Genomic DNA, 22,295 nt, shown 5'->3' with positions numbered 1-22,295 from the left:
AGCAATTGCACTTTACAGTATACGGATAACACTATAAATATTTACACTGTCAGTTAATACCGAAGCTTGAAACTTAGGGCGATTTAGTGTAGTGTCAATAAAAGCCACGTGGTAGGAATTTGTTATCGTGATAACTTGGACAGAACATCAATTCGAGAACAATGACAAGTCTGATGCAAGACAGTGACAAATATCCTGTTTTCCTTATTTCTACGCGACTGACCTGACCTTTCGTTATTACATCTTTCGTATAATCACGCTTAACGAGTCGTTTATATTAATTATCCTCAAGAGTCATATGACCTTAATGTTATAAGATCAGACGTAAGGTGTATATTTAATTATGAAAATATATAAATTTTTATAAGATATCAAAATCCATCATAATTCTGTACTAATTTAATTAAATTGGAAATTATATTTTTCTGCATCATCGATACTCGTTATCACCCCAGCTACGTAAAAAGTGGATATATTATCAATACCTACTTCTGAAATCAACCAACCAGAAATACTTAAAGGGGTTGTACGTTTTCTCCCGATTCGTGTCTGGTCCCTTTTAACTCATATAGAAAACGTCTAGTCTGACCTATCCTGGGATGTACCGCGAGAGAAAATCTACACGGAAGATTGCAAGAAGCAAGTAAAATAGTAGAGACGGGAACAGAATAAAACGGTGCTCACGAGCCTATCGATTTTCCAAGCAGCCTGCTATTTTCTCTGGTGTTAACCATCATTTTCACAAATTCACCCTCCGCTGTGCGTTTCCATACTGCCCGTGTGCCAACAGCGATAATTGCGCCTATTCATAAGCCCTTCCGAAATCAATCGCTCAATTTAACACTGTTCAAAAGAGACGTAACGTGCAATAACTAAATCCGGTTGAGTAATACAAATTAAATTTTAAAACGATGGAATATCCACACGCGTTACAATAATAGCCCAATAGAGCCATCGTTACACGAAGAATTAATGAAATGCAAGTAAAGATTGATATAAGAAAAAAGGAGGTAGGTCGTTAACAAATTAGATACTAACAGATACTATATGAATTATTAACCAAAGGTTCCCGCAACCGATAGAGATTTTAATAATCACCGAGGATTTTACGTACGTCTAACAACCCAAGGGATATGCTTGTAAAATATTCAAAGTGTAATTGGCATCGGAAAAAAAAAAAAAAAAAATTTGATGTATAGTAATATCGATCGAACACCGTCCCTATGGAACGCATCTTCATTTAGACTTTCGTGGCAGCTCGCCCGAGTATCGAATTTTTCACTTCGGGAACGTAGTTGTACATACGATACTGTGGATATACATATATACTATATATACATAAAACTTATAAACATCGGGCAAAACACACATTTTTTAGTTTCCATCGGACGGCCACGTGCGCGAATCGAAAACACGCATCGATCGTAGCGCCGGAAGTTCGAGGTCCACTTTTCTATATACGTCGTGAGTTGCGTTGAGTTTGCGGATTTAACGTAGTAGAACACGCGAACACGACGTTAAAATCGTCACAAGTATACACGCTCAATGCCAGAGGATAATTAGACAAAATAACGATTGAATTTAAGGGCGTGATTCTAAAACGCGTGTATTTCGCTAGAGACGCGTCGAGGAACTGGCCGAGTTCAGCATCCGACACAGCTTTCGGAGGGGGTTGAGCTCAGCGAGCGAGTTAGGGAACAGTACTGTATATATCTCTCTGGTATTCTATGGGGTCGGTATGGGGCTTGTGGGGGTGCAAAACTGGCGTAGTCGAGGGTGCGCTTAGCGAGGGGAACGAGCGTAGTTCAAACCAAAGCAAGTGGGTAAGGAGGGGGGAGGAGGGGGGGGTGATTTTTAGGAGTGGCCTGAGATCGAGGGTGACTGTAGTATCCGTGGGGATGATCCAGATGGGATCCATTTACCGAAACCATCAGTTTCGTACCGGGTGGTGGAACAACCCCCAAACCTCGGGCGGACCTACTCGACCAATACTGAACTGCACGTAGGTTCCTATACTTTCCTACCCCGTGACCGAAACGGGAAAGCAAGGAAATGCGTATTGCGCATATACTACACGCATCCCTCCAAAAGTATAATTGCCGAATGGGAAAACATCAGGACAGCCCATAGAGATGAAATAACGACGTTATTAACCACGCATACCCATCTGCTTGGGTTACCCCGAAGACAAACGGAAATGGGACTTTAGTAACCATCACTGGAATGCTCAGATTGAAAAGCAGCTATATATACACACACGCACCCATAAGAAATGTTAAACCACCGTAAGATCCGTTATATTCGGCAGAGAAGGTTATCGGCGAAAGACACGTTTTCGCAGCCACCTCGGAATTTCATGATTATGTTTCTCATAGCGCCAGAGGCTATCAGCGCCAACGGAAAGGTATGATAAAGTAGACAGAGTCACAGAGTAGAGAGAAAGAGAGAGAGAGAGAGAAGGAAAAAGGATGAACATCGAAACGATGCGGAACTTCGGCGAGGAGGCGAAGAAGGCGTGCATGAAAAATCTACGTAGATAGCAAAGTCGACGTCAGTTGCCGGCGGGTACGAGAGCGTCGGGCTGCGCTGGGGCGTCTCTCGTTTTCGAGACGAGACCATTTTCCATGGGTGCGTGTTCACGCTAAACTCGCCGTAATAGATCGACGAAACTTTCGCAGACGATATACCCATAGACCAACCTTCTCGCGTTACCGGGAGTCTACCTAGAACCTTTCACCAATGCGACTTACGTGCCAAGGTAATTCCTATGAGGTAGTAAAAATGCATCGCCCTATGCGCGTCCTGGACTTCTAAGTAAAATTGCAAGACATTAATTATCCGTCCAAAGCCCATGTTATTTCTTTTCTCCCTCACTATTTTTTTTTTTTTCTTTTTTTTTTCCCTTAATACGATCGATAAGATTATAAAATGCTAATGGGGCCAATGTTCTCTTTTCATGGACATCAAAGTTACACCTACCTCCATTCGCCTAAAGTGAGCGTAAAATATCTCACAACCCAATATCACTATACCGTGTATCGCTTCATCATGACCTCAAGAGAGATCCTCGTCAAGATCTTGTTCTACTATGTACATTTGGCAATCCTCTTGATTTGCCCAAGGTTATAGGTTAGGTGTATCAGCGCCATAATATATCCTCGTACTTCACATCAAAGACCGTAATATCAAAAAGAGCGAGTTTGGCTCGTGATCCAGAAATGTCTCGAGACGTTGTTACTTATTCAAAAAGCTCTCGGATTCTCCCGGCTATCCAAATCCTACCTATGGATATACACTGTGTACATATACAGAATTCTTGTCAACGATAGGAATCGCTACTGTAAACGAAGCCTCTGACCAAATCCCTTTTCAAAGCTCGCTGACGCCATCTTGCCTAAAATATATTTATCTGACCATTCCCGGAATCCTACTGTCATAAAATTCAGCCTCTACCAAGAGTACCGAGAAGACTCTGATCACTGCCACAGAAGCTGCACGGGTTTACGACGAGAGTTCTTGCGTTGTGAGAGAGGCTTAACGATGCAGGTGTATCGGTCTATGCATTTATAGTCGTTATATGAAAATAGCTTTAGACTTAAAGGTCCTAAATGACATTCATGAAACTAAGAGCCATTTTCTCAAAACTGATAACGAATGTCGTGTAGGAAAAGATTCTGATATGGCCGTGTTGATTGAAAATAATATATTTTTTTTTTTAAATTCTTTGACCGTGATAATAAAGAAAAAGAAAAAGCTTCACATAAAAAGCTCCCAAGCACTCGTTACCAACCTGCTTATGCAGAGGGCAGCTTTATAGTAGGAACGTACAAGTACATAATCGCGTGGCGAATAAAGCTTTGACTAGGGTGAGAACGAAAACGTATCGCGGGCCGAGTGCCTGCAAGAGAAAGGGAAAGGCTTATTAAAGTCGCGTGCAAATAAGAGAAGCAGCGGCTGCCCGAAGGTAGCTTGTTGCCGTATACACATATATAAGAAACTTGGAATAGTTTTAACGAGTCTCATACTTTATATTCTTTCGTAGCGTAAAACCACCGGGGCAACGCGAGTTAGTTCGCACTCTTACAATTAGCACGACCCGTGCACTCGTTAAACTTGGAGAAAAATACGAGGCGTTAATTGCAAAGATTCCAGGTTAGATGGGGCTGTGCGAAATCGCGTAATTAAATATTTGAGCTTAGAGCTTAATGTACGTGTAACTGTTTTGAAATTATCTAACCGACTCATCTGCGCTCAGACACGCGATATTGGATCATTCTAATAATCGTAAATTGATAATCGGCCTTGTTCGTACGATACTGCTGTAATTTGATTTTTTGATCAATTTCGTGGATCTGATTTGAAAAGAATGGCTTAACTCGCTATACGCCACCAGAGTATCACAAAATATTAGTGAAGAATGCACCGTGCCGATACTTACAATCTGCACTGTACTTCATTCGACTATCAAAAACTATTTTATTCTCGAACCATGTAAAACTTGAACTCGTAGAAAGTTCATCGTCGATTTTCACTCGAGACCAACTTTTTCCGTCCTACCAGGTTCACTCGGCTGAGTAGGAAATTATGCGAATTCCTTACGGCGCGACTATAATAAGTCCACTAAAGCCCCGTTTCTATGACTGTCACACGAAACGAAAGTCGAAACCAACAACTTTGAGAACGCTCGAGGAAGACGCTGGAAACTCGAGTAAACTCGACGATTATTCGCGCGAACGGAAGTTCAGTCGTCGTGAGAACCGTCGAAGCTTTATTCGAGCTTACGCGAAGCTCGGAGGACTGTAGCGAAGAATACCTGAATGAAGGAAAATAGAAGAGATGGATATCTTGGGTGGGGGGTGGAAGGGGGATGGGTGAGTTCGAATAACGTTGCTGTCCCTCGACACTGGAAAGCTCAAGCGTAACGACGATACGAGGCGAAACGGGGAGCTGGGGAAACTTGGCTTTCTGTGAAAAGCACGCGACGTTCTCAAAACGTAACAAAAGCTCTCGCAGGCGGCTACCTGAGCATCCGAGGCCGAACAATACGCAAGAAAAATTTCCTCTGCGAATCGTACGGAATTTCTTGGAGAAACAAAAAAGGAAACCTTGTTAAACGACTCCCATAATTCCGCGAGCGCGTAATACAGGGTGTACAAGTTACAATATAAAATATATACAACCGTGTCTATAACGTTAATTCCCAGGTCATTACGTAAACAGGGAACAGGCTTCGTTCTTTATGGCGTTATCGAACCGTCCTGAACACAAAGGAGTAACGTTTTGCATGAAGTAACGAAAAGGGTGAATATCGGAGTCCAGTGTGTAAAATATACAAAATTTGTGAATATATTCCTCGCCAACGGTTCGATTCTCTTGGTGTAGCGCGAGGACTCATTAATCATAGTCCTTAGCGATGAATACCGAAAGGGTTGAGAAACGACCTCGATCGTCAAACCCGACAGTGACCCATTAACATTCGACAGGACGATTACTACGGAAACCCCAAGAGGATGACAATTTTTCCTATAAATAACATTTCGCTGTAGATGGAAAAATTGTATAGATCAATCGAATTGTTCGATCGTCGAGAAATTACCTCGGTTAAAGTCACGCTCCTCTTTACCGACCTCGAACAATGAAGACCTTCGGCTTATTCGCCGCGCGAACAAGTTAATTGCGCTCATTGTGCCACGTGAAAAAGAATACAGGCGGCGTATGGTGTATTTCTCACGCGGTATAACGAGTCTTCGCTGTCCTATGTACCTGTGTATTTTATTCGACTCCAAATTTTTATTTACAAAATCGCACATTTTTGTACGCGATTATTCATAGGAACGAAGCTTCGTAAAAAGTCGACTGTTCTGAATTTCAACGAAAGGCTCAACGACTCCGCCGCTCTAGTCAAATCCCGTTAGGCATGCGTGCAACGACCGTATCGTGCAAAGGCTGAACGTTGTAATCTGAAATCAAGACTTTTTTTTTTCTTTTAATGTCTAAAGTTAAAATGGGTTACATTGATGTATTTTCTGTTATGTATCCTTATACGGTTACTGCTGGGGTTGTCGCCGACGGTCAATGTACCGTTCAAGAATCGGACATTGCTAGACGCCGTTATTATCGTCAAGGTAGAGACTCGACGAAAGCTCGGATCAATTAACGCTCCGACCAGAAAGCACGGCGTATGTGCAACGATTTGTTCGCGTGTTTTCCTACCATTCTATCTGGTGCTGTTCGAGCCGACGCCGACGCCGACGCCATCACCATTTTCCCGTTCTCCGGCGCTCGCTCGTTTCAGGCTGGCCGGTCTGGCCACAACCTGGATACGTACGATGAAAAATTCGGCAACGAACACGCGATTAATTCACGTTACGTATACGCATTTGCATATCAATTTCATTTCGCGAAAAAATCACTAATCCCTCTCGGCATGCGACTGGGTGGACTTTTAACAGAGCTTTTGGATTTTGACTAACGAACAAAAAACATTGTATTGTCAAAATACTTTTCGTACTTTTCGGCTTGCTAGATTAGGTATTTCGAAAAATAGTAATTTTTATTTACTCTCAGTAATATGGAATATTACAAATATTATTACAAATATTAATAATATGCAAATATTTCACGACAAAAATTTACTAATACATTATTGTGTGTGTATTAAAGGAGAGCGAGAAATACGTATCGTTGGATATACGAATTTATGATCGTTTCAGAACGAGCTATAGTTTTTCGAGTAATGAAAAATTAATGGAGAAAACGGACAGGTAAACATCCAGTAAATCCATTTCTCGATTATTCCCTAAAACGAAACCCCGTATCAATTCCTGCGAACTCGCTCGTGTATATTATACATATGTAAACACATATATACTGAAATATTACATAATATCTTATATCTAACCGTTACGTCAAATACATCCGTAAAATTAATCGAAAATCGAACAACGACTTCAACTTACATTTAGGTAAATTACACCTGGAATCATTACGATAAAGTGCGAGTAAACCTTTTAAATTGTAATCGTACTGTACTTAAAAAATACACGTATTCAAAATCACATTAATTAAATCAGAACAGATCATTATGTCTTTCCTATACAGCTCCCTAGAAATCCAATGTATTTTCAATGCACATAAATACACAGTACCGTTCGCGCAATTGCACTATTGATTACGGCGCAACGGAGCAACACGAGTTCTACTTACAAATAGTTAGACTTATAATACTCGAGTAGATTAATATACCCATTAGTATTCCCACCGATCCGATACTCGTGCATAGTAAGTAGTCCCTCGCTTAGAATACCTTCACGTTCTGACGCTCAATCCTAATTCTGCAGATATGGGCCTTCGTTGAAATTATGCGAAAGGGAAAAGACGACGACGATACCGAAGAAGCTATTTCCTCAGGTTTTATGTTCGCGACGTGAACTCCTACTGCTTTTGCAGATGATAGAATTCGAAAAGCTACGCTACTCGACGCGCAGTCATGGTTATACGTATATAAATATTTTTTTGATTTCACGCTAAAAAAAAATTGCTTTGGGTCATTTAAATTTGGCAAATTTATCTACGATTTTAGAATTTTATCAGGACACATATATACGTACAGCTGATTACGACCAAGATTTTTGAGTTTAAGGAATTTTAGGATTTACTGGTCTCAGCTGCCCCTGGAGCGAAGGGAATTCCAGAGACCCAACCCCTGAGACCGATTCTCTCTGGCAACCCTCCCCCCTTGCACCCTCCTACTCTTACTCTGTCTTCTCAATCGGAAATCAATAGCAACACCGCCGTAACAACCCCATTGTTTTTGGTCGCCTTTAATCACGTTGATACTACTTCGCTTCTGAAATAATGTTATCGGATGTCATTAGTATACCTTGCCGCAAGCTAATCGGGTGAGACCCCTTAGTCAGGGGTGGTATGACGCCCTCTCCCACCCTCCGCCCCATTCTGCCACCCTTACAAGATGATTTAAAAAGCTTTTGACATCGCGGAAAGATCGGTTTAAGGACATCACTCGGATGGGATGAGATTCGAATTGTTTTCAACATTGAACACCCTAACAATTTTATAATATCGTATTATGGATATTTTCACGAAAATATGTATTTTCAAGTATAAAGTATTCCATTATTCATTCGAATTTGAATACATTACATTGCCCACATATTTGATTGCATTGCCCATATATTTACACGTGTAGAATTTTATTGATTTTACTATATTAAATGAAATTATGAGAGCAACGAATTATTCACGTGACATTAATTAACAAATACGCCAATGCACCCCTGGTATAATGTTATAGAGAGAAATATTAACGAAGGGCCCCAACACCCTCCACCCTTAATGCCCTACGGCAGAAGGTATCGACTGCACTGAAAACGTGACTTGATTTCAAAGGTAGTAGTAAGTAACGAGAGAGAGTAAGTAAGAGTAACCGGAGTAAGAGAGAGAAAGAGAGAGACAGAGTGGAAGAAGAGCGTGAGACACTCTAGCAAGAAGAAAATCTACGATTGCGCGGAATGGTACTTGGTGTGTCGAATGAAAGGAAGGCGTGGCAGCGGTCGTTGTCCGCTTAATGCCAATGTCAATGTCAGGGTTTTCTCAAAACGCTAATGCACCCTCTCGCGGCTAAAATTGCAAGGGCGTTGATGCTCTTTTACGGCAGAAATTATAGACACCACCTTGCGGACAATACCGTAACGGTACGAAAGGTATGGTCCAGAGAGAATTGCGCAAGCTTCACAGCGCAAGGGGTAAGTGACTGAGTCGGATATTTACCCTCCAGTAACTTTTGGTACGTTCCAGAAGTTTTCCTAGCGCGGTCGGTAAAACAGGGATACTCTTTACCGAGCGGAAGAAAATTCAGGTACCTTAAACACGACGGTAAGAAGCTTGCGGATAACTCTTTCGATTTCTTTTTATACGGGGTTGCAATCCCTGTAATCTATCAAATCAAATCAAATCTGAAATCAAAATTAATTATTAGATAAGCGTATCTAGCCACCCTTTTTATTTCCAGGCAGCTATATACATGAAACGTCAACACGTTGTATTAATTGGAAATGAAATTTCAAACTATTGCAATTAATACAATTATATCAGTATCGATCTTGTATTTCTTTTTTAATACCCATCTAAAAAACTTCTTCAACGTACTGTATATAGGGGGTGGATAGGATCGGAGCCCTGGACCAGACGCTGCACTCGATACCAACGTCACTTTTCCATTGCAAATACGTCGGCGAACTTCAAAGGCCTGACGAAGTCAAGGGACACGTGTGTGCGTAAGTCATTTGCTTGTGGCAGGTTAAATTAGTCGTATATTTTTCATCAAGGTTTTTCCAAAGGGGTTGAAAATCAAACACGATGCCAGATGACATTCTCGAGGAATATTAAAGAGCAAGATTAAAACGTCTTTCGACAATGAGACTCTTACCTTCTGCTTATCGAGAAGCTGAAGGATCTCGTCGATGTCGCCGACGACGACGGCCTGTTGTCGCAGCATCTCTTCTTCGACGGTGAGCCAATCGCGTATCTGAAAACACATAAAAATTAAGTCGAACGCGAGTTAATGAGAGACTGTGCGATACCACCAGATAAAACGGTGGCACCTAAGAGGGTCGAAGAAGTGGGAGGTAGAGAGAAACAGAAGAGACTCGAACAAGGATAAAGTCATCATCAGCGTCGGTCCCTGTTTCCTTTTGTTCTCGAACGAGCGTTGTGTAGTGTTTTTGATAGCTTTAATCCTACCCTCTATACTTTCTGTTTCTCGTCCCTCTTTGCGACCAAAGGAGATTAACGTCGAAAACAATAACGGACTTTCCTCACAAAGCGAGATGCTTACGATGGTACAAAGGACAATGCAGACGGAAATACGTAATAAACAAATAAAGAAAAAAAAAAACTGTTCATCCCCCTCCTCATGAACTTGTATCACATACGACCCCGCGAATTGTCACAATACCCGCCTTGCAATAAACGCGAATTTTCGAATATTCATTCGCAGTAAAATCCAAACGTTATTCTCTTCAACTTTTAATACAAACATTTTTCGTCCACCAATGGGCTTGGGGACACCCGTTAATGAGATTTTCGTATAACCGTACACAGGTAGTACTGCGAATCGCAGACGTCCAGTAGCCCTGGACAAAAGTCAGCCCCAGGCTATTGGGGGATGCGAGCGGAAGTTAGGTGCTTGTAGGCGGAAATTAGTAGGGAGTGTCCAGTCGTAAGTGGCCAACTTCAAGTTTCAACGTTCAAGTGTATTTTCCACCCGCCGAGATACTAACCATCCGCTACAGGGGTGTATATCGAGGAGACGGGAGAGGGTGCGAATTGAAATGCAAAACTGACGAAAGGGTGTTTCGTCTTCCGGGAAACAATGGCGTCTACCAAATTGGTTTCTTTTCTCCAGCTTACTCGTTACGTACGTTTCGACGATTGTACTCGACACTCGAACAATGGCGGCAAAGTCTGCCAGGAACATTCTACTTTTCACCCCATCCAACCCTTAACCATCATCCCTTAACCTCTACACAACTTCCAAGAGCCTACGCGGAACGTTCACGCTTTTACTCCGCTTACTTTTTTGTTTTTTTTTTCTCAAACTTGTTTTCGACGTCGGCACGTTCCGCGCAAGAGGACGCCCGGCGTCTCATCAACCCTCTCTCGACCCACCAGGTAGGTACGAGGGAGGAAATTCCACGGGAATGAAAAGCGAAAGTATCGTGGGCAATTCCCCCCTCCCCCCCCTAAAAATACAAATGTTGTTATTTCGGCTCGAAGCGGCACGAAAGTTCCTTGGAAGTTTGTAAATCGTAAGAGATAAGCCGGGGTTGCTACAGGAAATTAAGGTCTCACCCCTACCGAGTCCAGACAGTCTAAATCCAGGGGTGACCTCCTTACTTCCTTCGGGACCACCCCTGTTGCGCGTCCTATAAGATCTGCTTGATTAAATAGGTATTACCGGAGAATAATTGAGAATCATGCATGTCTTTTCAGTTTGAAACTTGACCTGTCAGTCATTTCTTTCCGTTTCAATATACTTTAAATATTACATTCCCTGTTAAATAGCTACTGTCGAATAAAGAAACTCTATGTTTGCGTAGGTTAAAATTCAATAGGGATTTTCAAAAATAATATTATCAACCAAAACATCTTTGGGGTTAGAACGCGAGTCTGTTGAAAACGTGGGAATCAATAAAGCGAAAATTATGATTCTAGGAATCATGCCAATTAGAAAGAAAATCCGATTAGCATTGGTTAATTTTCGACTTTGGTAGGCAGTCTGTTGAAGCCAAGTAATTTTCATTAAAACTGCCAAAATTATAATTTTGATACCTTTCAAAAGAGAGAGAAAAAAAGTATTGCCTGCTCTTCAAAGACATACAACAAAAAATCTGTAAGATTAATTTAAACAATAATATTCGCAAATTAAGATCATACATTAAATCGGTCCTGTTATAGCAATTTTATTAAAACCGACTGACCTCGAAATTTGCCAGTTTTCATCCAACTGCGAAAATCCACAATTACTATCTCAACAATGAGAAATCCACTCTCAAGTCTCGCCAAGTTTCGCAACGGACTGCATAACGTAATCCAGAAGTAGACTACATGGTCGCCTGGTATTCCAGTTTGTGGCTGACAACTTGCAATTCCTATCCGCCGACCCTATGCAACCCTTATTCAGCCGTAACCCCCTTCCGCGCTGTAAAGTCTCAGGAACTCGCACGTAATCGGCCAAGTCTACTCGGCCGCGATTAATAAACGATCGAGCCACGCCAAGAAAGTTTAGACGCGACACGGCTGCCAGTTAATTAGATTTCATTAAATGAAGAGACACTAGGACGAAAGCGACACTATACTCTTATCCCATCCAGAACCCTCGACTATTTCATGTTACCGATATCAACTTTCGTATATTTTTCCGATCGCTGCGATTATCTAAATTCCATGTAGAACACGCGCCAAGAAACGTGTGATAAACAAAAGACAATTCAAATTGTGTGCTATTATACAGTCAAATAATACACAAGATAGAATAGGTACAAAAACAGTATAGTGTGTGTATGTACATATATATTATCTAGGCGTACGTGCAAATCAGTGTCGTTCGCTGAAGTGCATGTAGCTATGATTTATTTGACATAGAAACAACTCGTTATTCGACTAGACACGCAGTCGGGTCCGCCTGTTGTGAAATTCATAAATGGAAGTGAACGAACTGCCTGTTTTAAATATCAGAGTGTTTGAGTCTTGTTTTGGTCGAAGGTTATGTTTTTTTTTCGTTTAGTTTTTCACGCGTATAAAAGAGAACATCGATTTGTAAAATGTCAAAAAGAATTGACATGTTATTGGACGTTCCTATCTCCTACATATTCCAACGATTTCCACTGTGGAGATGCAGAGATTATCTATGGATAAAGAAAACCTAACCTAGCGAACGACGATTCGACAGTATTGGAAAAGAAGATGGAACGAAGATCGTAAAATACTTTATAGGGAAGAGAGGAGTCCGAATTATCGATTACCAGGGAAAGCAGCGTTCTACGTGTGGCTACTTGATATTCATGCGTTTTCGAAACTAGTTAATAAAACTAACAGATAGTAACGAGTTAAATATCTTAAAGTCTTTAACTTTTCGAATAATTAACACGATGCTATTTCGCGTATACTTAAATTATATATTTGGTATTTGGTAAAACAAAAAGTATAATAATTTTCATAATATTTTATGAATATCAACCAAAGAGAAGCTTCAAGGAATTGCAAAGCAAAGAAATTTTACGAAATTCCCCGAATGACGTCGGACGAATTTCGAAAGAATCGAATACCATTTTAACGATTGAACGTGGAATACTTCAAAAGAGTTTACCCCCCCCCCCACCACCACCACCACTCCCCCTAAGACACGTAAACTTTTCTCGTCGAGCAGTAGAAAAGTAAAAAAATTTCTCGATTCGCAAAAAGCCAATATTCTAGCAACCACCCAGACTCCACCCTTATTCTAACATGAAAGGAAACTTTGGACTATATCGCGATCGTGGTCGCGACACACACATTTTTCCATGGTTCAGGTAATACCGACGATCAGACCGCAGCTATACGTAGAGAAAGGAGGAAAGAAGAAAGTATCGGAAAAAAAAAGAGCAGAAACGAGAAAGATGCAGAGAACGATAGGAGAAAGAAGACGGAGAACCACTGGATGGCGAAACTCGCTTCGTTGAACAAAAGAACAACCAGAAACGCTAAAGGTAGGAAGGAATGCCAGTAGTTAGGCCATCGAATGGGACGAGGAAACGAGAAAATGTCAAGTTCCGGTTTTTCTTTTTTGCTCTTTTTTTCTTCCCAAGAATCTTTTCGCGAGGACCCGCCATTGATCTTGTATGTACCTAGGTACCCCGTAGACGACTGATCACGCAGGGGATGAAATTATACGACTAAAAGAGACCGATGTCTCTATGTAAAAATCAGCACGTCGAAAATCCGTCGCTTGTTAAGTTCCTTGGAAACGAAAAGCAATAGTCGGAAACGGGAAACAAAAGATAGGGGATGAAAAGAAAAGGGGACAAAAGATATGTACACGTGCTAGACTCTTGATAATCAGGGAAAAGGTATACGGACCGTTTACATAAATGCGTATGAATAATAGATGGGGCAAATATTTTACTTTGAATAATGAAATTGTATAGTAATTTTCATACGCAAATCTCTCCCTTACCGTTCATCCCCTTGGGCTTGAAGATACCGGTATAAGCGTCCCGAAGGAAGTTGATGTTTATCCATATGACGCTGTGATCTTATTCGCATCCACTCAAGGAATATCCGAAATTTATGGAATTAATATGAGGCAATTAGCGCCATTACTCGCTTGGGCTCTTCCTTGAGAAGGGTGGATTCACAAGAGGCGAAGGAGTCACCTTCTACCCGGTAGGGCTGGAGTTACCCGGATTCGCCAGAAGATGTCCCACAGGGAGCTTGGACTCATTTCGCCCCGTATTAACCCGGCTTGTGACGTCCTTGAGAAAGTGCTATTATTTTACCTGAAGCTGAGGTCTCCCTTTAGATCCAATGCGGGACATAAAAAAAAAGCTTTCACCCGAACTAACCACCGTTCGGCAGAAGCTTAATTAAGCTTGTCGTAAAACTGGCTAAAACGGAGCTTCCCAATTCAATTATTTTATCACGTCTCCCATCATGGGTTGCAGTCTTCAAAATCTCCCCATAAGAGCAGTTTGGACAAACTATACTAGGATGTTAAAAAAAAAAAAAAATCTATTTAAAATTAAGTATAGCAGGTATGGATCACGGAGTATATTTTAAATAATTTTGAGTAACATATTTTTTTATCAACACCACTTTCAAAATCACCCAACAGAGATAGGGTTACCGTAAAGCACACTTTTCGAAACTGACATTTATTAACGAATCCGTTTTATCACGAGCCATTTATTGTCTGCCCATGGGAGACACGCTGGTAAATATAGAGAATGAATGAAGGAGGACGTGATAGTAGCCAGCTAGGACGAGAAACGTAACTCAATAAAATTGACCAAGTTACAGGAAACAGCCCCTCTGGCCCTTCGGCCATTTCTCCTGTCGACCGCTATAACACAAACCTAATTCCCGTTCCTAATAACCTAGCTCTCATGCGAACCACCCTACGAATATTCAGTTCAGCTTAGTCCCTCTTGAGTATACCCCTTAATAATTTCGTACTTTCCTTCATCCACTTTCAGTACTCCGAACCCCACAATGCAAAGACGATTCTCATTTTAAAATACAGCGAAACGTCTCGATTCGCGAATAAAGATACGTTCAATAGCGTCCAGATTAACGAAATCTTAAAGTTTCGCCACTGACAGCGAGTCAATTTTTATTGCGTCTAGCTTTAACAGCGCCATCTAAAAAAAAAAAACAAGCATAAAGAACGAAATTGCAATAAAGCGATATTGGACGATAATCTTGAATTTTTACGAGGGTAAACTTTTACGGTATTTAGCACCGGAAATAAGGTTACCCTTAAAGGGCATCTTCGTCGAGCTTGTGTCGGAATCTTTTGTCATACCACCCACCCCCTCTTTCCCTCCCTAAGAGCCACAACGGAATAGCATGAAAATGTCGCGTACGTGTATCCCGCCAGATATACCTTATTACGTTTATCATTCTTACTCCAACAAAAAAGGACACCTACTTCTTCTTCTTGTTCTTCTTCTTCTTGTGCTTTTTTAGCTTTATGCACCCACGTGGGTCCAAGAGGGACACTCTTAGCTCTCGTAGGAGAAGTCCTATTATTTGTACACTGGTCAGGAACTAATCTGGTTGACGCATCGGTAATCGAGTTGGGGTTGGCCTAAAGTTGAAAAGGGTCTGACACATTGGTTATTACTGTCATCCAGCAAGTCCTATAATTTAATACAACATTGCTTCACGCATTTTTCCCAAGCTAACAGCATTCCCGTATCCGTATCACTGTCCAATCCTATCGCAACCTTCGTACACAACATAATCTGCCTTTACACGAAGGAATTACAAAGGCGTCGTTCCACGTCCGAACGTACGTTACCCAATCCCCAAGATCCTGACATTATGCAAAATCAATTGTGCATTAATAAAAATTTCGTCTTATATCTTTTCTACAACTTTTCTCTACGTGACGTCACGGACGGTTCCAAATAAACAAAGAAATGGATATTCCCAAGAAACACGTAAGACCGAGCCAAGGACGAACTTACGTTAAGCCACTACCTTCATCGATGGACCAGTAACGTTACCAGACCGTTTTTATACATTTTTATAAAGTATTAAGCGGAGTGTAGGAATTTCCTTTGTCAGGGACTGTACGTACGAACGTAACAATTTCCGGTTCCGGTTGCGTGTCAAAGAATCGTCCTACGTGTCTACGACCAGCGGTGGCTATTACTTTTCTTTACAAGGGAAGAAAGCTCGGACACTTGGGCAAGTCCAAGAGCAACCTCACGGGTCTGTGCCTTTGACTTTGAAACGTACCTCTTTGCGCCCTAGCTGGCTTTTGCTCCTGACCCCTTTCATTTCACTTTTTCCGACCCTCCCTCGCCATTTCTTTCCACCCCGTTTCCATCCCCCTTCGCCAGGGGGACGCAGACCATGGACGCACGTAAAAATGTAAAATGAGTGGCTGGCTATGTGTTATTATTCACAAGCGGGTTTTTCCGCTACCCCTGGATGAAGTTCCTAAGCCAGAAATGAGAATTCCTCAAAGCAAAAATTCTACGACCCCCGCGTCGTTTACCGCGAATTTAAGTTACGCCAGTGGATGACGGAAAAATATACGTCCCTGTGCGCATGCAGGGTCCTATCTTCTCGTAAGAAAGTACGTCGTCATTTTTCCTCGGCAAGTGACGATAAACCGTTTACCCGAAGTACCGTAGCCGAGGGAAGCGATAAATAAGTCATGACAAATGAAATAACAGGAGCGAAATGGAGGAGAGAGATTTTCTTAAGCCAATACGACCGTAGCGCACTGAGTTATAGACACAAGGGTGAGACTCTGGTGATAAGGAGTTGAATAAGGGACGAGGTGCGGGATGGGTCGGGGTTTGCAGGAAGAGCTAGAATAATTTCGTAGCGTCAAAAAAAAATTTAATGTAAACTTACCTGAAGCACAGATTTATCAAGGCCCGCGACAAGAGTCGAAGGCGCTGAAGTGGGTGAAGGTGAAGAAGACGCTGAAGAGAACGAAGCCGAAGGGCTAGTTACGACGGGGGTTGAGGATGTCGTCGAGGGTGCAGGAGAGGGTGCTGAGCCTCGAGGGCTCCCCGCAGCTGCACCCACCGACGTAGCCGCCCCTGCGCTCCTTTCCACTTCTGCAACAACAAAGCAGAACAATACTTTCGTTAGAGCAATATTCTATTGAATACCTATGGCGTGATTTCGTGTCTCAAAGAATCACTTACGAAATATGAGTCAAGTGAAAAGATGGATAAACTTTGCAAGACGTACGAATGTGCTGGTGAAATCATATGGTAAAGGAATTTTCAGAGTTTATAAGTCCTCGCGATATTTCAACGTGTTCAAGCGGCATTGTGGCTTCCGTTAAAGAACTAAGTGAACGAACAGTTGAAAACTGGGAAAAACTCTCGGAAAGGGAGAAAAGCAAACTGAACCAAAGAAAAGCGAGATCTTCGTGTATTTCAGTTTCCTAATACGATTGTAAAGTTTTTTGTTTTTTTTTTTTCCCCGATGTCACGTCTCGTGAACTTACGTCACAAGGTTCCCGATAGTTCCGCAACGCAACGTTGTTAAATTGTTACTTAAAAACGCATTACGGCGCTTTAACGACTTAACGCGACTAATGCCTCATTTTTACCCATTCGTTCAAAAACTTTCTTGCTCTATCCTTTAAGACCCTAGTCGAATTATAATTAAAAATGAAAATCGGATTAAAATTTTTTTAAATTTCTCCAACAGACGTATTTTTTACCCGTGAAAAAGAAAATATACAAAAAAACAAAAATATAATTGATTAAAATCTGCAACTGAGTCTTGACTTAAAAAATATGCCTTTTTCAAAATCTCTCTAGATTTAAATTTCATTAAAAATTGCCAGCATCCTTATATTACGTCACAGTTAAAACTTACTTATACATACAAATCTTACGTTATACGTGTAGTACCATGTCATTAATATTTTAGTGGACTCTGACACACCAAGTAGAAGACAAAGTCATTGGCTATATGTACCAAGAGAGTCTAAGACAAAAGAAAATATATATGTATGTACAGTAGCACTTAGAAGTCAACGGTAAGGCTTAATTTTGTAAATAAGTACATAGGTAGGTAAATACATACAATGTACATTCCCATACCAGAGAGGAATATATCGTTACCTATTCGCTTAAGCCAGAGTAGCGGCGACTTAGAACTAGAAGCATAAACCACGAGTGCTCGGAAAGTTCCGTCATAAGTTGCCGAAGCCCTTGGCTGCTTGGAAGGTTTTAGTATGGATAAGGGACAAGAGGAAAAAGCTGTAGGGGCGCAAGGAAGAACGAAACTGCGTGCTGTAATAACTTGCAATGTGGTACAGGTCGTTACAGAGTTCTACGCCACCGTTGCAACATTAAGCTACAGATCGAATAGGAGGGCGCGACAACAAATTACATCGATAAATATACCCAGTTGCTCGTACGTATCTCATTGCGATACGGAAAAAGACGCATTTCGAATGTAAATTTCGCAGTTCAGAAAAGTCATAGCATTTTTCATGATTCGTCAGCAGACTAAATGCGACTTTTATTCTCACTGACGAGTCATTCACGATGATCGTTACTGTTATCGCGCGTGACATTAAATCAGCTAGCTGTGATATCTTTTGAAGTTTTGTCTTTTCAGGAAACGACGGCTCTTCGAGCGACGCCGTCTTATAGCTCAAGAAGTTATACGGGGATTATGGCGGACGTCCCCTGAAGGCTGCCGGAACGGAAAATTTTACTCTCACAGAGCTTTTAACAAAAATATCCTCTGCCCTTGATTACGCCAGTAACAACAAACGTCCCAAATTCACTTGAAATTTCGGTTAATTCAGGTAAACACGCCCACGGCGATGCTTAGAGATTTCTTGCGACAGTACCTCGGCATATGTACCACTGAGAGGCCATGTTGATATGGTTTTCAATGTAAAATAGTCCCCTATATCAAAAGAAAGGAAAAACTGAACAAAAAATAATAGGTATAATTAAATGACAGACAATTCAATGACCAATTAGCATAGTCGACCATAGGAATTTCATGTGACAGATAATACATGAAATGGTAATATCCGTTCCTCCGTTGCTTATTGAAACAAGAATAAGTAAAATGAATATCTATAATTAAAAAAAAAAGTAAGTTTTCATAGATGAGAAATTTTTTTGTTATTTTTATCTATCTGAGGGAAACGTGTTCTTCCGGCAAGACTTATCCGCACCCCTTGGTTTAATCCCGCGGAGAATATGCGTGGTCTAGATGCGGCTCACGTTAGAGAGGCGGAAATTACCCCGTATATTAAGGGTAGAATGAGGTTTGAAATATAAGCGTGCCCATATGTTGAATACTAAACTCGTAGCTTCGAAGGGTAAAGCTAGGCATACGTAGGCACGGTAAGCGATAACGTACGAGAAGGGAGAGAAAAAGAAATGGAGAAAATAAATGCCAAGGTTGCAAATTTTACGGAAGGCTACGGCCGAGTATTATTCCCAGTCAAAATGAGGGGATGACCAGAGAAAACTTATTGAGGACTGGCCGGAGGAAGTGAACTTTTATAAACTAATGCCTCTCGTTCCCCTACATCCTACGAGGCCTCCCACGATAAACACTAGGAAGCTCGTTAGTTCCATAAAACCCACTATTCTATTCTTTACTGACCTTCTTCAAATTCGATTGGCGGACTGTGGGGGATGCTCGATCGGAGCACAATGGAAGCTTTCGGGAAATCGTCAAAGTTCTCGCAATTCCTGACAGAAGCGGCAAACTTTAACGGATCTGAAATTCCTGCCGGTAGTTACAGAGGTGATATATATATATTTTTATATATATAACATAAAATACACCTTGTACATAATGTACCTGTATATATTATATACATAGTATATAACAACTCGAGAGACGTCAATAGAAGCTAAGTATATAAATAACACAGCTACTTCCGGCGGAGTCCGGAAGTTGACGGGCTTTGAAGAATGCCGGAACTAGTAGAAGGGTTGTTCGATTCACCATCCGGAATGGGGATGTAACAAGAACACCGTAGGGTAGTAGCTGCGAGTGCTGTCAGAAAGAGGGGGGAGCGGGAGAGGTAGAGGGGGGCAGAGAGACAAAGAATCTTTATTTATTTAGCTCCTGGCTACTCATCTTCCATTGCCTTACTTACCATTCTTTGCTTTAACGTCGTAAACCCAAAACTTCTAAAATTTGGTTTATCGGCGTACATCTACTGTACATCTACTAATTTTGAGCTTTTTGTGATCAGTCCATTTTTTACGTGTCCATATATATTGCTAACGTATTGCAGTACTCGAAGTGTTGTGCAATTATTGTCTTATATATTATTGCTTGTGTATTGGGTGATAAATCCTTCCCTATCCTATACAGGTAACCCGTTTTCTTAACAATTTTCTGTACTGCCACTTGTTCAGCAAATTTTAGACGGTTATTAAGAGGGGGAGGGGGGGAGGAAGGGAGGGAGATCGGCTTAAGCGTCTGTCCGTCAGCTTGCTTGGCGGAGATAAGTGATGTGACAGACGGGCTTTGGATGTAGGGGGGAGGGGGGGGTGAATGAGAGTGATAGATTACACTCCATCACCCACTGACACTATTCTCCTAGAAATGGTCGGGGTCGAGAGGGGGCAGGGGGGGGAGATAGAGCTTTCAAGTAATATCTGAAGCAGATCCCTGTATTTTACAAGCATCCAGCATCACTGACTACTAGATCTACATATATTCTGACTCTACGGGGATGAAGATATGCCAAGATTTGGACCCTAATGAGAGTTACGTTTCTCTCGATATTCCTAGCCAGTGAGACTCGTTCGTTCTTATATCGATCGACTAGAAAATCCTGCCCGTTGTCAAAGAAGGATAATGCTCGTTGGGACATTGGAGACTGATGAGCAGGACAAAAGATGTAAGAATGACAGAGAGAAAGAGTGAAAAAAAAATAAGAACCTCGTAAGATCATTTAATAATCTACATGGATACTTTAAGATCCTGTTAAGCATAATGGTACAGGATGAAGGGGAAAAAAGTCGATAAGACAATTGAATCAGGATATAACGTATTATGTAGTTTGATAAATGTTATCAATGGGGTTATATATTGATTATGTATTACGTTGGTATAACGTGTTTTATATAGAAAAATTGTATGGTCTGTACGTATCTGTGGACTTTGAGAAATGTTTAATATTAGATTTTTTTTTTTTTTTTTTTGGTAACATTATGATTCATGTCACGCATTTCAGCCTCCTCATGTGACGGATAATGTCTCGTGGCCCCCATTAATTAATGCTGGAACGCTCGCTTGAGGTCGATAAAGGAATTTAAACAGAACTGGCGACATTAGGGCTCGTACCATCCGCGCGTACCTGTTAATCGGTCTTCGTACGTGTGTACGTGCATTAAAATAATGTGGTTAAACGACGTCCGCGGTAGAGAGAATGATTGATCGTTGGCAATTTCGTAAGGAATTTAAAGTCCCAGGGTTCCCTGGGTTTTCCGGGACTCCCAGCGCCCTCGGGATCTCACGGATTCGCTGGGAAGCGCCAAAGCACGGTGCTCGGTAAGCTCGGCTTTAAAAGAAAAGCTCCACGTTGGAAATACGAAAACGCGTAATTAGTATTATGGTCCTTCGTTAAGAACCAAAAATGGTTTCGCGGAAGGCGGACGCCTAGCGAAATGTCAAACAAAAGTTTTGCCTAATACAAACAACTTGTTGCAATTCATTAAAATTTTGAAATTGTTTCTGTGTCCTATAATCAGGTGCAGGGGGCGCAAGTCAGCTTTGATCTTTATTTTAATTGAAAATATTTTAATATCAAAATACTTAATTGCTAGTAGACGTCAAAAAGTCGGTCTAAAGTATTATGCAAAGTGGAAATGGTTTCTAATTCTTCTGACGAACGAAAATGTACAAGACCTTGTATGAGCCTGACGCTAATCGATTGTCCTAACAGATGGCATATAAAGACGGGATTATCAGGCTCAAGGAGACAAAACGAGAGGTTATCCCTAATATCCTAAATTAACCGGATAGAGGAACGATGAGGTAATTTATGGAGATTAAACTAAAATATGTCCTTTTTTTTTGGTGATAATTTCTGTAACTGGAATTAAATAAGAGCCGATGCTGGCTCGCTCCTGTCGCATCCATTGTTCCCTTTGCTGGTTGTTTGATGAACATTTGCGTGCTTGAAACTTCGCGAAATTTCAACGACTATCAAGCCCTTTGTGTTTGCTGAGCATCGAGTAGAAAGCCCACAAATGGGTCACTCGTCAATTTCAAAGGGTTTTCAGCCTCCTCGTGTGGTCCATAAATGTACAAGCATACGGGTGACACGTGACGAGCGAACGGATCGTAATGAAAGAATTAGAACAATAAATATAAAAGAATATAAATAAAAACAAAAGATCAGATCAGTAAATAGAAAAAAAAGTCTCTTTGGAATCAAGACAAAAGAATCAAAACAAAGCGTTATCGTTTTCAGAAATAAATTAATCTAGTTTACGTACTCGTCTCTCTCAATCACCATCCCCCCCCCCCCCCCCCCCCCC

At 41.3% G+C, this 22,295-nt stretch overlaps 1 protein-coding gene across 23 annotated transcripts in view; it reads right to left on the bottom strand.

The window, feature by feature from the left end:
* Positions 1–22,295, bottom strand: part of LOC107269770 (dystrophin, isoforms A/C/F/G/H) — a 261,027-nt gene that overhangs the window by 164,630 nt on the left and 74,102 nt on the right. For all 23 annotated transcript variants that reach the window (XM_025087112.1, XM_025087115.1, XM_025087118.1 and 20 more), the window contains 2 exons: positions 16,651–16,859; positions 9,449–9,547 (listed from right to left, as the gene is read on the bottom strand). In XM_025087112.1, the coding sequence (XP_024942880.1) occupies positions 9,449–9,547; positions 16,651–16,859 (308 nt within the window). The remainder of the gene's footprint in view (positions 1–9,448; positions 9,548–16,650; positions 16,860–22,295) is intronic.

The sequence above is a fragment of the Cephus cinctus genome, unplaced genomic scaffold (genome assembly GCF_000341935.2).
Source record: "Cephus cinctus unplaced genomic scaffold, Ccin1 Ccin1_scaffold0690, whole genome shotgun sequence".
Classification (NCBI taxonomy): domain Eukaryota; kingdom Metazoa; phylum Arthropoda; class Insecta; order Hymenoptera; family Cephidae; genus Cephus; species Cephus cinctus.
This window is presented reverse-complemented; position numbering and strand designations above follow the sequence as displayed.